The sequence below is a fragment of the Pelodiscus sinensis genome, chromosome 2, assembly GCF_049634645.1.
Source record: "Pelodiscus sinensis isolate JC-2024 chromosome 2, ASM4963464v1, whole genome shotgun sequence".
Taxonomy (NCBI): Eukaryota; Metazoa; Chordata; order Testudines; family Trionychidae; genus Pelodiscus; species Pelodiscus sinensis.
In genome coordinates, this window is record NC_134712.1 from 229,786,899 (window position 1) to 229,803,638 (window position 16,740).

General features: G+C 41.1%; 1 protein-coding gene across 4 annotated transcripts in view; it reads right to left on the bottom strand.

The window, feature by feature from the left end:
- Positions 1-16,740, bottom strand: part of EPC1 (enhancer of polycomb 1) — a 139,834-nt gene that overhangs the window by 16,248 nt on the left and 106,846 nt on the right. For all 4 annotated transcript variants that reach the window (XR_012902098.1, XM_025184459.2, XM_075922663.1 and 1 more), the window contains 5 exons: positions 13,380-13,539; positions 10,612-10,788; positions 10,434-10,523; positions 10,198-10,346; positions 6,599-6,951 (listed from right to left, as the gene is read on the bottom strand). Coding sequence is in view for 3 of the 4 variants with exons in the window: in XM_025184459.2 (XP_025040244.1) it covers positions 6,599-6,951; positions 10,198-10,346; positions 10,434-10,523; positions 10,612-10,788; positions 13,380-13,539 (929 nt within the window). In the remaining variant the exon portion in view is untranslated. The remainder of the gene's footprint in view (positions 1-6,598; positions 6,952-10,197; positions 10,347-10,433; positions 10,524-10,611; positions 10,789-13,379; positions 13,540-16,740) is intronic.

The window sequence follows — 16,740 nt, forward strand, 5'->3', positions numbered from 1 at the left end:
ACAAATTGGGTAAGGTGGTTTTCAAAACATCTGAATAGGGGAAAAGAGAACCTGGTCTTGACAGTCCCCGTCAAAAATAAATTCTTATGTTGGGGATTAGTGTGCCTAAGTGATGGTAAACGTTGTAGAAGCTGGGTTCCTGTGTCTATAAATCAACTCTCTCTCGTTCAGCAGCTCCTGAACACATTCATGAGAGCTGAAGAAGTGGTCTTGCCCTTTATCCCTGTCTATAAAGCTTCCTTTGGGGACGCAGGCTTTGAACATGTAGCAAGCCAAGTACTGATCTTGTATCTTCGAGATGGCTGAGACTCATCTGGTTACTAATGGACTACCATATAATATCAAAGGGCAGATCTTGGATAGAACACTGCACCTCTAAAAAAAAAAAAAAAAAAACCAGAGTCATGAGTCTCTCCTCATGACTATGGCCATAGCCACTGATCTTGATGCTGTATCTGCTGTGTCCACTGTGGCTTAGAGTAAAGTTCTGGTCCTCATTTTGCCCATATCCTCTAAGGCTTGACAGTGGGCTTTATTCTTCTCAGGAAGCTTGTCCTTAAATTCTAGGAAGCTAGCATAATTACCAAGTCATGAACCACCAATATGGCAAAATAATTAGAACCCTGAACTTGAGGGAGGTGGAAGAGAAGACCTTTGTTCCCAGTAGATCAAGTCTCTTGCATCCCTTATAAGAGGTCATAGCCTTTAGTGCTGCTCTGTAGCCACCTGCACCACTCTGTAGTTTGGCAGAGTGAGAGAACAAGAACTCTCCAACTTGGATGGGACACAGAGGCATTTCTCAGCCCTCTTAGGAATAGCACAAGAAACAAGGGCGTGGCAAACAATGTTCCCTGTAATCTTTCCCATCCATGTGCAGAATAAATTTTATGTGCACTAATACATATGTGAATGTGCACCACCAATAGAAACACAAAACCTAGCTGTGGGCACTCTGCTTATCAGCCAGGTGGATTTAAATTTCTCCTGAATGGCTACACAAGCACACAGCTCAGAGGGAACACTAGTGCCAACCCGCCTTGGCTGTGTTTATGATGGCCTTGCTGGTGGGTACGGCCTCTCCACTGGGACCAGAGATTTGCAGAATGTTTAGTAAGCAGTGCTACAGCTGGATCTGTAGCTTTGCAGCTATGCTATGCACAAGCTTTTGGTCATGCTTAAAGTAACCTGAGGGAGACAAAAGATGAGATGGTCTTTCCATCCAGTATCGGTAGTGAGATAACCTAGAACCAACAGATTTGGCTCACCTTCCTCCTCTAAATATTCCAGTTGGGGCTGGTTGTATATGGCTGAGTGATGACAAGTAAGCTTCCAACAGTAACCAAATGTTGTCAATAAGATGTATCCATTAGTAGAGAGGGGCCCCTTGGCATAGGGCACCACTTGTCTCTTGATCAATCGTGTCTGGTTGGAGGTTGGAACCCTAATCTTCTAAGACTTGTCTGGAACAGCCTTTCCTTGGTGTTGCAGATACTCTTGCAGAGCTTCCAACTCATCAGAAGGCCACATCCCTGAACAGCTGTAAGACTGATGGCTGTGCTTCAAAGCTGGTGGGTGGAATAGGAGAATGACTGTCTCCTTGTGATAACAGTGTCCTGGAATGAGCTGACTATTCCATGACTTCACTTCTGCTGTTAGTATAGAGACCATTGTATTCTTGCGTATCTCCTAATCTTGTAAATGACTTATGTCTATGAGAGTGCCTCTTATTCTCATATGAACCTCTCTTTAGACTTAACAGAGTTAGCTGCTATTCCTGAGCTTATACTCAGAGAAGTTGCTGCTCACTTGTTAAGCATGCATGTACGTGTGTGCGCGCACGGAAGCACACACACCTCCCTCCCTCCTTGGAGTTGACTAGGGCTTCATTGCCTTCTCCCTGAGGTGTTTCATGAGTCTCAATTTCTGACCCTCATGATTTTGGGGAAGGGGGGGGAAGAGAGCAGCAGATGCTGCAGCTGGGAGATACTGAAGCTCATATAAGTAAAGGAGACCCTTGTGTCATTGCATATTTGTGGGTCGCCTGGCCTGAGAGGCGGCAGCTTCCTGGACCCTGTGATGAGTTTGGGAGCCATGGGGAGCTCACCACAGGGTCCAGGAGTTGCAGCTCCTAGTATCTGCGAATTTCGCCATTTGCAGTGTATGCAAGAACGCATCCACTGCAGATGGCAAGCATTACCTGTATAACCAACACTGATGCTTGTTGCTCAGAGTACAGGTAAGAAACTGTTTTTTGAATCCCAACACCCTAGGCATAATTTCACACTTCTTGTGGAGAGAAGGGAACTGCTGTTTAACTATCTGTGGTATACTATAAAAACTACTAAAAATTAACTACACAATTCTTTCAGGAATGAGGCAGCAAAAAGGAGTGAAAGCACAGGAAATTCTTACTCTGATCATGCAGTGGTAAGAAGGAACTGGACAGGGATCAAACTGTAGTGCTCTTTATGCCCTTGCTTGGAAGCATGAGAACTACAGTACACGAGTGGGCCAACCATTTTTTTTGGAAGAAATTCTGGACTCAAGTGCATAGTATGAATATGTATCTCATGTGTGTAATACACAAAGAAATGAAAGAAATACCATTTTTTGAGGAACATATGAAACTAGGTGGGACTCTCACACTAGAAAAATGTACTGCAGAAAATAATTCTACGTTTGCCTAAAGGCAGGCTGGATTATATTAATTTTTTCAATATCTAAACTTGTATGGCATTATTTACCACTGGATTAAAAATAGTACAGGTGATTTAAGTTTAGGACTCCTGATAAAATGACGGAGAATCATGTGGCTATAATCTCAATCAGTTGTATTAATGTTTACTTTCTTCTCCAAATTAAAAAAAAATCATTTGATTTGAGTACAGCTGTGTCTATAAAATCAGATTAAGTAAATGTTTACATGGTATATTAATCCTATGCCAAGTATTAAAAGTTAACAGTGTCAGACAAAAATAGGAATCTAAATTCCATACTGATTTTGTAAAAGTATTGAACATATACTATAAAAAATTTACAACGATGAACACATTATTTGATTGTGTTAATACACTAAACACTTACTCAAAGATTTAGTTTTTTCTAAACTTAAGATATAGCAAATGTGATTAGAGGCTTTATCCAAGAGAGGGCTAACAAATCTGGATTTCAAGTCTACAATGCATTTAGAAACCAAGTAAATACAGCTGTTAACCCAGAATTCCAAATTTGTAACCAGCTCATTTATGGTGATCTATAAGTATGAAATGTGTATAGGTTACAGACCAATTTATATTCACAAACAACCTGCCAACAGTTCCTTCATGTCTTATCCTAAAATCAGCTAGAAATCTCTGTCCAGCATCTTTAGTGCATTTCTTCCTCTGCATTAACCAAATTACAATTCTTTTCTATTGGACTGCTTCTCTTTTTTGAAACAAATACAGGCAGTCCCCGGTTACGTACAAGATAGGGACTGTAGGTTTGTTCTTAAGTTGAATCCGTATGTAAGTTGGAACTGGCGTCAGTCGCTGCTGAAACTGATCAGTTTCAACCGCGGCTGAATCTGGACGCCAGTTCTGACTTACATACGGATTCAACTTAAGAAACCCAGCCATCCCCAAGTCAGCTGCTGCTGAAACTGATCAGCGGCTGATTCCAGGAAGCCTGGGGCAGAGCAACTCTGCCTCGGGCTTCCTGTAGTCAGCCGCTGGTCAGTTTCAGCAGCGGCTGAATCAGGGACGCCTGGGGCAGAGCAGCTGGGGTGCTGCTGGGTTGCTCCAGTAGCGCGGCTCCTCGGCGCTACTGGAGCAACACAGCAGCACCTCAGCTGCTCTGCCCCAGGCGTCCTGATTCAGCCGCTGCTGAAACTGACCAGCAGCGGCTGAATCAGGACACCTGGGGCAGAGCAGCTGGGGTGCTGCCGGGTTGGTCCGGAGCAGCGCTGCGGGACCAACCCGGCAGCCCCCAGCTGCTCTACCCCAGGGGTAGGCAAGAAAAGCCTGATCTGCTGGGGGGCGGGAGGACTAGCTGCACCCCCCCCCCCCCAGCAGACCAGGGAGATGGGGGTGGCGGGACCGGACCGCCCAAGTCCTCCACGGCTTTGCTCCGTCTCCCTGGTCTGCTGACCTGGGAGACGCGGAGCAAAGCCGCAGAGCACGCGGGCAGCGGGACAGTCCAGGTGCGCCGTGGCTGTCCCCCTGCGGGCGTGCTCCGCGGCTCTGCTCCCCGTCTCCCTGGTCTGCTGGTCGGGAGACGGGGAGCAAAGCCGTGGAGCACGCCCGCAGGGGGACAGCTCAAGCGCGCCCGGGCTGTCCTGCTGCGGGCGTGCGCCAAGGCTTTGCTTCCCGTCTCCCTGCAGACCAGGGAGACGGGGAGCAGCTTTTCTCGCCCGGAGGACGGAGGCAGCGGACCGCGGCGCATCTGGGCGTCCCGCCGCTCCCATCCTCCGGGGCGAGAAAAGCCCCGTTCGTAACTGCGGATCCGACATAAGTCGGATCCGCGTAACTCGGGGACTGCCTGTACAGTGATCAGAAACTGGAAGAGCGACTAAGAGGAGAGATGGCAGCCACCAGAATGTTAATATCAGAGACTCTAACCAGTAGTAGGTTTAGTCCCAATCTTCCAGCAAGGGGTGGAACTGAGGAAAGGAAACATCAGGATGACAGGCAGGTATAGAACAGGACACTGGGATTATGGGTGGAGGGGGAGAGAAACACTAGAGGAGCAGGTAGCCTACTTTGCGTGCACTTTTTGAAGATACTGAAGAACAGGATTAACAGAGACAAGTATAAAATACATGTATGGGAGACGGGAGTCATAAAAATAGATTTCACTATTTTCATGAGTAAGCATCCAAATCATTCCAAACTTTCGGAGTTCATCACATACTGTGTGCATCCTTGAAAATGCTGGAAACAGGATTTTACCTGATTCCACATGTATTTTTTTAGTCATGCAATTGGGATGGGACAAACCCCTCAAGGAATAGAATTTAGTATTTTATTTTATTTTTTTTTTTGGAGCTCTTCGTTTAGCAGGCTACTTTAAGAGCAAGCTGAAAACTTTGTTTTGAGGCCCCAATGAATTACATTTACTGGAACTTGTGTGTGAGTGCACAATCACCACTTCACCAATTACTGGGGGATTGTCCCTGGATAAAAAGTTTTAAATATATGCACTATGCTATATACTCCGCTGAATAGAATTTTTATACAAAAAGCAATCTCTAAATACTTCTTCATAACTCTTTTCAGTTTTTTTTTTAATACTGTCCCCAAAAAAATTCTCCGTATTGTCTCTGTCCCAAAGGAGAAAAAAGACTGTGTTTAATAATCAGCACTCAATGCTCATTGGTTATTTGCCAGCAATGGAAAATGATCAGAGAACTGTGCTGTTTCTTTTACATCTGTAACCTCCCACACAACTGACTATAAGATTTTGTTGACTTAGTGAACTTTAGCATAGTGAATGTATATTGTTTTGGAGATCCCAAATGGTGATTTTAGGGGTAACTGCTCCTTAAGAAGGAGCATATTTCACATATTAGTAACTCTTGGCTGTGTTCTTTCAGATGCAGTTAAATATGCTACCTGATCAATAAAGCAACAGGCTTTCTAGTCTGGCATCCTCAGGAGCTGACCGGTTCCAAACCGGGGAATTTGTCGGACCATGGGCAGTCAATATTGTCTAGTAGCATAACACTTACACTGCTTACTGGACTCCTAGAAGACATTTAGGAGTAAATTAGAGCTAAATAACAGCACAGAATACTGAGAGCCAAGACTAGCGGCTGTAAACAAACATCATGGGACTGCAGGAAATTTGGCCACATGATAGGTTTCAACCAGTAGTGAATGATACATGCTGTATTTTAGTTATTTGAGTATCTGCCATCTACTGTTGCAATAATCAACATCAGCAGCTCAGAAGCAGTTTTCTGATTTAAAATATTAGAGGGCTGAGGGTCAAACATTTACAGTCACAAGTCCTCAGTTCTAGAATTCATTTTCTACAGTAGTTCTATGGAGTTAAGAGTATGCTAACATGATGCAAGTCCAACTATTTCTTTGGCTTTTTGTCCGTGCATGGGGAAATAAATATGAAACTATTTTTAAAGGGGAAAGACTCTTGATTTTTTAAAAAAATCTGTATTAACATGTATATGCATACTAGGATTGTAACATTTTATTAAACATAAAATCAACCTTTTGTCTTCTCATAGATATCTAACAGGTAGAGTGCTAAAAAATGTGGAGTTATAGATTTTATACCTTCCTAGGAAATCTTATTTTTAATATAGTCATCTGTCTTTTTTATATTAACGAAAAACCCTACGCACAAGTAGACCTCATATGTTCCTAAAGTCAGAACTGCAACAAGTGCTGCCTTTATACACACACATTTTAAATAGATTGTATTAATGTTCATGTTAAAAATGCTGATTTGTTTTCAATATAATAAAGGTAAGTGATAAAACAGATGATTCTCTATCATTAGAACAGATCACAAAGAAAAAAAATAGATAAAATTCTAGTGTTTTTGATTCTCTGAGTCAAGCTGAACATTTCTAGAAAAAAATTTGTCAAAATAAACATACCAAAGTGTGCTGAACCACTGCTACTTTTACTTTGTATAGAGGTACTGCATGTCTGGGTCCCAGGTTGTGCTGTGCCTGTTCGATTTATACCCCTGTATAATTTCCTACAGGAGAGTTCATCATTGTCACTGTCATGTAGAGTTGGTGTCCGAGGCCTAAAATGCCGCCATCTACATGATTTGATATTGACTAGTATCTGACTGAGGTCTTTAGAGAAAGATTTGTCCGAGGTATTTGTTTCTGAGGTATTGGCAAATTGACTGATTGAAGCATGTTGCGGTGAGGAAAGTTTTTCCAAATCCAGCTGGCGAAACATACTGTCGTAGTCTGAATGCGCTCGGTCCAGAAGCACCCTAAAATGGAAGAGCAATAAACTTAGCAGACAATAGTAAGCAAAACCACGTTTCTCATGAGCAGTAATTTCTTTAGCATTAACAAATCTCAAGATATCATGCAATATAGTCACCCATTTAAATCCTATTTTACTGTGAGTGGTGTTTAAGTATTTTTTACAAACTGGAATTTATGGCAATGTTTCAGAATTTATTATGAGCAACCAGCAAAGCACTCTGACATTTTTCACTCTTTGGTAGAATTTTGCCAATTTAATATTAAGTAAAGTATCAGATAGGTGAGAAGATACAAAATGAGAATGTTAAATTTTAATCCATGAATCCTAAGCACACAGCAAAAGATATCTGCAAAGGGCCAAACAGTATGCCAATCCCTCTCCTAGCTGCTCAAATATACCAATTCTACCCACAGAAGAATCCCAAACCAGCCTCTCAACCACTGAATATACCCATTACTACATCACCAAGAAGTGCTGAAGCTGTCACTATCCATCAAGCCTCCCAGCACAGGCAATGCTCCCTGGTTTGGGTGGCCCTTCAGGAGAGAGTCAAATCCCACCAGGCTGATTAACAGAGCGCCTACAGCCAGCAGCAGGTGTTTCTACCGGTGGTGTACATCCTCCCATGTCTTGATACACATAACACTTATTCTGCACATGGATGGAAAAAAATTAGAGAGAACATTGGGTACAAACTTCAAGGAGCATCCAGGTCCTTCTCTGACCTGTTGGAAGTAAGTTATAAGATGATGGAATTCAGATTCCATAACAGCATGATTTAGGTGCTACTGTTACCCTGAAACAGTTAGGGTGCCTCCAGAATACAACTGATCTATTTTAATTCCTCTCCAGGGCAACTAAGGAATATCTTGGGCTTGTCAGGGATTCTCGGTTTCAGGAACTCTAGAATAGCTCAGACCTGTTACCCCAGAGGACACAGATACAGCCTTCTGATAAAGAAGGACACAAGTAATATTTTCAACACAGAGTACATTTCTTTATTGATGGATACAATAAAAACTCTTTTTTCAAAATAACCCTTACTCCTTAAAAATAAGGTTTAAGGGTTATTTTGAAAGAAGGGGTTTTCCCCCAAAATACCCTATTTCGAAAGAAAATGTGCAGTCTAGATGGGGTTATTTCAAAAAAGCGCCCGGACGCAATTATGCAAATGGAGTGCGGGAAATTCAAATCCACGCTTCATTTGCAATTTCTCTCTGCTGAATTTGCATTCCTCTCTTGAAAGAGGAATGCAGTATAGACATACCCTAACACTACACTAAAATTATTTGACAGACTTACTACACTGTACTGCGTCCTGAACATTCTTCTCACCTTGCTCCAGAGACAGGACTCTCTGCTGTTGTTCTTCAGATTGTGCTCTCTTCTTAGCTCTTAACTATCCCTCTCTTGACTACTGATGCTAACCACTGACACACTGATCTATACAGTTCTGTAGGAACTTTCTAGACCTTCTATTATGATCCTGTCAGATCTTCCTTGGATGCATACCAACTGCCAAAAGGTCTGTTCCAATGTTTCCTCTAATTTTTCCCATCCTCATGCAGAATACATTTATGATGTGCACAAAGGCTTGTGTCAATGTGCACCACCAGCAGAAACACATGCTACTGGTTGAGAGTGCTCTGCTAATCAACTGGGCAGCACCTGAATTTCTCCTGGGTGACTGCCCAACTACGCAGTTTACAGGGAATACTTGTCTGATATATTTTTAGTCTGCAACCTTTATTTACCTGCCAGCAGTATGATCTGTTACTATTTTTAGGATTGTTTATCACCATTTCCCGTTGACTTGATTTTCCTGATAATTTTATATTTAGTGTTCTGTGGCCTGCAGGTTGAACTTCTCTAATCCAGCACTCATAACTCCGGCAACAACTGTGGTCCAGCAAGATTTTGGTATATCAGTTGTCCATTTATCATGGGTATGGCCAAGTTTCCCGCAGTCCCATAAAGTTTGTTTACTGCCTCCCTCCTGGCTCTAAATGTTCTGTGCTATTATTTAGCTCTAATTTACCCCTAAATATCTTCTAAGAGCCCAGTAAGACACGGAGGTGCTGGTAATGCTGCTAGACTATATGGACCTCCCACAGTCCAGAAAATTCTCTGGTTCAGCACCCAGTCAGGTCCTGAGCGTGCTGGAGTAGAGAGGTTCAACCTGTACTGTATACATCTGAAAGGTAAGTGAAGTCATTTGTATTGTTCATTGTTTAATCAATGTCCCAGCCAACTTCTTTTAAACACACTCATTAACAGAAACTGTAAAAGATATTTAAAGGTGTATAGTCTTTCAAGGTGCTTTTGAAGGATCAAGCATTTAACATGAATTTAGCTTAAGTGATTTGCTGAATCTAGGCATTATTTGGGAATGCTAAGCTCCCATTTTTAAAAAAAGTTTTAGTATTAAAAATTAACCTGCTAGACAATCACAGAACTGTCTGCAAATATCAGGATTACAAGTAACATGATAGTCCACAGGAGCAATCAGTCAACGTCTAGACTACATCCCTCTGTCGGCAGAGAGAGATAAATGAAGCACTTTGAAAATGAAGCTGGGATTTAAATATCCCGTGCTTCATTTGTATAATCACGTAATGGCGCTCTTTTGAACAAGCGCTATTTCGAAATTGAAACGTCATTCTAGACATGGTTCTTTCGAAACCAGGGCGCTTTTTCAAAAGATTCTGTAAACCGAAGGATCCTCAGGTTTACAGGATCTTTCGAAAAAGTGCTATTATATGATTATGCAAATGAAGCGCAGGATATTTAAATCCCAGCTTCATTTGCACTTTCGAAATGCTTCATTTACATCCCTCTGTCGGCAGAGGGATATAGTCTGTGTAGATGTAGCCATACAGACCTAAATTTTATGGGCAGATAACATTGAACTTTCAGGACTTCAGTGTTTCTCCACTAGATGACGACTTTTACATTCTGGGAAAGGGGAAACCCATTTTTAAAATCTGCCACTCATCAACAAATCTTCACAATCATTTTTATAGGGAATGTCAGTGACACAACTGCCAAACATAACTCTGGAGTGGTAAAAGCCTTTCCCAATATCAACAATACTAGTCTACAAAGTAGTAAACAGTGAGAGGATGGTTTTTACAATGGAACAAATCAAAAGACCAAAATCAGTAAGTGAAAGCATTCAGTATGTTCTCTTTTAAGGTGTTAGTGTCTTATCCGTACATTTTTAGAGCAAAAATTCAATGCTGCTCACCTTCCACCACGCCCAACTCGTCTTCGTGCAAACCCAATACACCTTTGGGGTACAGTGAGCGTGGTTAAGCAGTATCTATAGCGGTTATCGCCTAATCTTCCATCTTTAGGACTACTCCATGGCCAGTTGCCAGTTTGGTCTAAATGAGGCTTAAAAGAATTTTAGAGAACAATTAAAAATAAGATTTATACTCTAATTATACTCAGTCTTATAGTATGTAAAGCAGTCTCACTTACAGCATAGTACTGACAACCTGCTTTCCTACGGAAAGCAAAAGGACCGTCAGGATCATTTTCTTCCTCAGCTTCAGAGGAACCAGACATAACCTTTGAAAACACAAAAATGGTTGGTAAGTTCACGAGATAGGACTTCTAATGCTTTTAGAAAAGAAGCAGTAAACTGAAGAAATCATACTTGGGAAAGAGGTTCTTCATCTGAGCTGGGGAAATCATACTGATTCAAATCTTTAGCATTAAAGACTGGCAGTGCAGCAGGACTTGTCTGTTGAGGAGTAGCAGCAGCAGATGAAGGTAAGACTTTGGGCTTCTTCTCATACTTCCTTTTGGGTCTTATAATATCAGCTTTCTCTTGCTGCAAGAAAATAAAAGCTGAATTAATTCACTCGGTTTAACCAATTTATGGTCATACTAAATAATGAGTTTTCCAAAGTCTAATGGACATGTGCTGAAAACTGGACTGAATTATCTTAACAGCAACGCAGAGCATTTAAACAAAATTCAGATGTCTGGATTTTGGCAGCCTAGTGTTTTAATTATTTTAAGAAGGAATTAAAGATAGTTAGTTTTTTTAAAGACTATTATGAGACATCCAGTGAAGACTAAATATTTCTATGGAACAGCATATCAGAACTGGACCATTATCTAATACATGTTTAAATGGACACCATTAACATGAACAAAAAACGAAGGCAGGACTATGCGGATTAAACCCTACGTCTCCCTCTTATTTAATAAGCATTTTTGTGCTACTTCCAAAACAATATAAAAATGGCTGATTGGGATAGATAAGTCTAACTTTTCCTTGCATGTGCAGTGAAAGACCAGCTGGGGAAGGCAAGTCCCAGCCCCATACCCCGTCCGCTTGAGGCCCTGACCTAGAGCCTTCCTCCCCCAAGTCCCGGCTCTCCCCAGCAACCACATGGAGATCCAGGGCTGCTGAGCTGTGACCCTAGCCTGGACCTCCTCTCCTGAGCGGCTGGGGTGAGAGCCGGGGCTGGCATAGCCTCAGCCTGCCAAGATCCCACACTCCGTGCTCCCTTACGCACTCCCTCCACCAAGACCCTACACCCTCATACACCTGCTCTGATGAGACTGTGCACTCCCAGTCCCCTCACTCATCCCTTCCACTGAGACCCCGCATCCCCAGCTCATTTCTGCACCCTCCCCACTGGCTAGATACCTACCCCCAGAGATATGGGAGTTGGTGAGCATAATGAACAGAGGCACAATCCCCTAGTTTTTCTAAACAAACGAGTCTGAACATTATGAGACTTGAGACAAAACTAAAAATCCAACTCGTTTCCCAAATGCCACTGAAGAGTTTTAATCCAAAGGAAAAATCTGTAATAAAAACAAACTTCCCTAGACCACCTTTAATTTTTAAATCCATGTTTATATTATGTATCAAAAAGTCTTGACAGGAAGTATTCTAGTAGACTTTTACAAGTTTTGCAGTAGCATTGTATACACAAGGAAGAGAGATTTTAGGAGTAAACTATATATACTCAGATATAACTACCTAATGATATAGTCTTATATATCAAATAAAGCAACATTCAGGAATATGGCTGCAGCCATTAATAAACAGCGTGTTCTAGAAACCTGAAATTACTGTAACAATGCATCAGCATTTTGTAAAGCTCAGAACAATTCTTTGTTGTATAACTAGGTAAAAGCTCTTTAAGACAAGACTTTACACAGAAGCATTACTGGGGGTACGTCTAGACTACATGCCTCTGTCGCTAGAGGCATGTAGATTAGGCTACCAGACATAGTAAAATGAAGTGGTGATTTAAATAATCGCCGCTTCATTTAAATTTACGTGGCTGCCGCGCTGAGCCGACAAACAGTTGATCAGCTGTTTGTCGTCTCAGCGCGATAGTCTGGACGCGTGGGTGTCGACATCAAAAGTATTTGTCGACCACCCAGGTCCTCATCCCAGGAGGCTTACCTGGGTGGTCGACAAATACCTTTGATGTCGACACCCGCGCGTCCAGACTATCGCGCTGAGCCGACAAACAGCTGATCAGCTGTTTGTCGGCTCAGCGAGGCAGCCATGTAAATTTAAATGAAGCGGCGATTATTTAAATCGCCGCTTCATTTTACTATGTCTGGTAGCCTAATCTACATGCCTCTGCCGACAGAGGCATGTAGTCTAGACGTACCCTGGGTTTTGGGGAAGCAAGCCTGCCTACTTCTGAAATTGTTAAATTCCTAGTACACAGGAACTCTAATTTTGATTGCAGTTTTTGGACACCACTAGATAAAAATGCTAAATACAATATCAGTGCTTCTCTGGTTAACTGGATAATTCAGCATGGTTTGCTTTGTGTATTTTAAGTCTACAGTTCATATTTGTCTACAAAACTTATAGTGCAACAGCATTTTTAAAATCCCCCCCAACACACCTTGCTTACTGTCTCTTTTTACACACTAACTATTATGAGATATACTGCATTTGAAAATTGAAGTTAATAATTAATTTATATCCAAACTAGATTTTTTTTTTTTAAAGTTAGCGTTTGCAGTTTACATCTTAGACATATTTTTGCCATTTGGTAAATTTAGTTTACAGGCAAAACTGTATGAACAGCAACATCAGAAAAGAGAGGAACCTAAAGAATGCCTGATATAATCATGCAACAGAATAATAAGATACAAGGATGTATTATCCTGATGTAAGTTTGGCATCTGGCTCTGCCAGTCCTGAGCTACTTGCTCTGTATCTGCTTTAAACAATCATTTTGCTTAATTTCTTATGCACATAATCCTAACTTCTGTAGAAGTCTGACAATTTATACCATCTGATAATCTGCTAGTGTACTTTATCAATGTCATTTTTCAGAAAAGGGTTTCTTAAAAAATAAGCATAATTTCTGATATTTGTCTAAAATCTTGTGTCCTATTGACATAACAAATATATGTTTTTAAGTACCACTTCACCTTGTTAATTTTAAATTCCTTGAGTTCCATAGTTTCTTGATGCTTAAATGGGCTGCTATTTGTAACAGGAATGATGGGGATAGCATAGGTAGGTTTTATTGGCTGCCGTTGTGCCATGACCTCAGACACGATCTCTCCATTGTAGTCGCCCAAATTATACCTGAAATTAAAAACAAAAAACAAAAAAAAAACCTGATAGTCAAAAACCCTGAATATTTGCATACTATTTTTAGTTTTCACAATAAGCACAACATAGCATAATTTAAATATATATATATTACATAGTAGTTACACTTAGACTACTACTCACAGGCTTGAGCACTATTAAAAAGATTTATAAGTCAGAAAGTCCCAGAGAACAATAATTAAGAAAGCATGTAGACATTATTACTTCAGGGGAGAGATTAATAAAATGGATTTTGCATTGCCTAGAGAAAAGTTGGCAAGATATCATATGACTGCGATCTGTAAGAACTTCAGAAAAATTAATGAAGAAAAAGTGTGGGTTAGGAAAGGGAAAAATCAAAAATTGTTTTAGTAGATGGCTATGTCACAAGTACAATCTACATGAAAAAAAATTTAAGCAGCACTTAAAACAACAAAGTCAATGTGTCTGCGCCTTAATCTCTTATAAGATCTCATCATGCTAGCCATGATTGACTCTCAAACTTCATCACACCACATCTCCCCTTCTGACAACAAAAGTTACTACACGACAGTGGAGGGAGGAAGGAGGAGACTAAAGTCTAAGCCCACATAAACCCTGTCACCCTGGGCAGCAAGCCCCAGACCAAGACCAACCACCCTGGGCAGGGGTCCAAAGCCAAAACCGAAGCCTTACCACCCTGATTAAAATGAGGTCACACCCCACAGTTTGAAAATTGCTGTGGTGTAGTATTTAGTGTCTTAAGAGTTAAACATGCACATATAAAGATATTGCAGTTTCTGCAAGTCCAAATAATTGGCTTAGATTAAGCAGACACACAAACTAAAGCTCCATGTTTAAAAAAAAAAAAATCAACTAAAAAACTTCTACATATTGCAAAGATATTCTCAGTCTATCATGTGGTTAGAGGGGTGAGATATGGCTTTTGGATAATATCTTAAAATAAATGCTTGATTATATACAAAGAACTCCTCCAGAATGGTACAACACATCCCTGAAGAAGGCTGCCAGCTGTTTTGCCCAGGTGGATTTTGGAGCAAATGCTGATTGAGTGGTTGTGACAAAGAAGATAGTGAAAAAGGAAAGGGATAAAGCTAATAAACAACATTTGTGATTCACTGCCAGACCAAACATTTCTATCTGTGTCCTTGGCATAGCAATCATTCATGGCAAAACTTAAATTTCTTAAATGAAACGAAGAAGCATCAAAAGAAATCCAGATTTCCAAGACAGAAAACAATACAATATGAGAAAGCTATTTAAATGGAAACTTAAAAACTGTCATAAGGAAAAAAGGCTTGCAAACTGTGGTATACTTTAAAAAAATGGAAATTTAATTCTAGTGATGAAAAACAGAAAGGAGCATAAACTCCAGTGCATAGGTTCCCAAAGTGGGGGGAGCATCCCGGGGGGGAAGGGGGGGAGGGGAGCATGAAGAATTTCCAGGGGGCGACTAGCCCCCCCCCACCCACCCACATATCAATCCTTCCCCAAGAAAGAGCCTGGTCCATCTAGTTTAAAAAAAAAATCCAGAAAAATACCAGACTATAAAATGGCCACCTTAGAAGGGCAATGCCTGCTCTGCTCTTATGCTCTTAAAAGAGCAACATTTTTTGGGGGGAGGAGGGGGAAGGGTGTCAACTTTTCTCCTAGAGTACTGGCACCTTTACACTAGTCCTGGGAATTAAAGGGGCCGCAACTGTTTTTTGGCCCTGGTCAGTTCCTTTTTTGGGGGGGCGGGGGGAGAGATGGGGAGCTCAACAATTTTTGCTGCTATTTTTGGGGGGGAGGGCGAGAGGGTTTCTCAAAAATCAAAAAGGGGGCGTGATGCCAAAAACTCTGGGAACCGTTCTAGTGAGTGTAAAAAGTATAATACAGCAAGTCAAGAAAGAATTTGAAGAACAGCTAGCTAGCTAAAGATTTAAAAAAAATTAATGTTAGCTCCTGTAAATATACCAGAAGCTGGAAGCCTGCCAAACAGTCAGTAGGACCAAGTACTGACGGAAATAAGGCCATTGTGGAGAAGCTAAATGAATTCTTCACATCAATTTTCACAGTAGAGGATGTGGATGAGCTCCCCACATGGGAGCCATTCTTATTTAGAGGACAAATATGAGGAACTGTTCCAGACTGAGGTGTCAAGAGGAGCAGGTAGGTTATGGAACAAACTGATTAAATAGTAATATATCAGAAGGATCAGATGGGACCCACTCAAGAGTTCTAAGGGACTCAAATATAAAACTGCAGAACCAATGGTATGTAACCTACTGCTTAAGTCAGCCTCTGTACCAGATAACACCAATATTTCAAAAAGGCTTCAGAGGCAATCCTGGCAAGACTGAATTCAGTAAAAAGCAAACTGGATGAAACTCTAATAAAGAGCAGAATTATCAGACACAGATAAACATAATATTCTGGGGAAGAATTAACCCAGGCGTGTCAAGAAAAATCATGCCCCCCACTGTATTAAGACTTTTGGGGGGGGGGGGGGAGAGAATATGAACAAGCACGTGAACAAAGATGATCCAGTCAATACAGCATACTTGGACATGCAGAAAACATATGACAAGATCCCCCTACAGCAACTTTGAAGTAAACTAAACAGTCATAGGATAAGAGGGAAGGTCAGAAAGGGTCTCTCTCCTCAGCAGGACTAAAGTTGAATTCAGCTATGCAACTTTAGCTACGTCAATTGCATAACTGAAGTTGATAACAGCTTAATTAGACTTTTGGCACTGTCTACACAGCAAGAAGTGGAAGGAAGAATTGTCTTCCTTCAATTTCCCTTATTCCTCATTAAATGAGGGTTACCATGAGTTGGAGTAAAAAGTCCTCCAGCTCAACATTATTTCAAAATAAAGGCTTGTAGCGTAGATGCGCACTGTGTTATTTTGGAATAACATCAGTTATTTCAAAATAACACTGCTGTGTAGACATACCCTAACTGGTTAAAAGACAGGAAACAACGGGTAGGAATAAATGGTCAGTTTTTACAACAGAGAGCTAATTAGCAGGGTCTTGCAAAGGATCTGACTGGGTCTTGCACTGATCAGTATCTTCATACATTATCTGAAAAAAGGGAAACATACTGAAGTAGCAAAATTTACTTTTTCTATTGTCCGGTAATGAGATTGCAGTCAGCTTTGGACTCAACTAAGAGTCACAAAGAGATCAGACTTAAGTGGATGGCAAAAG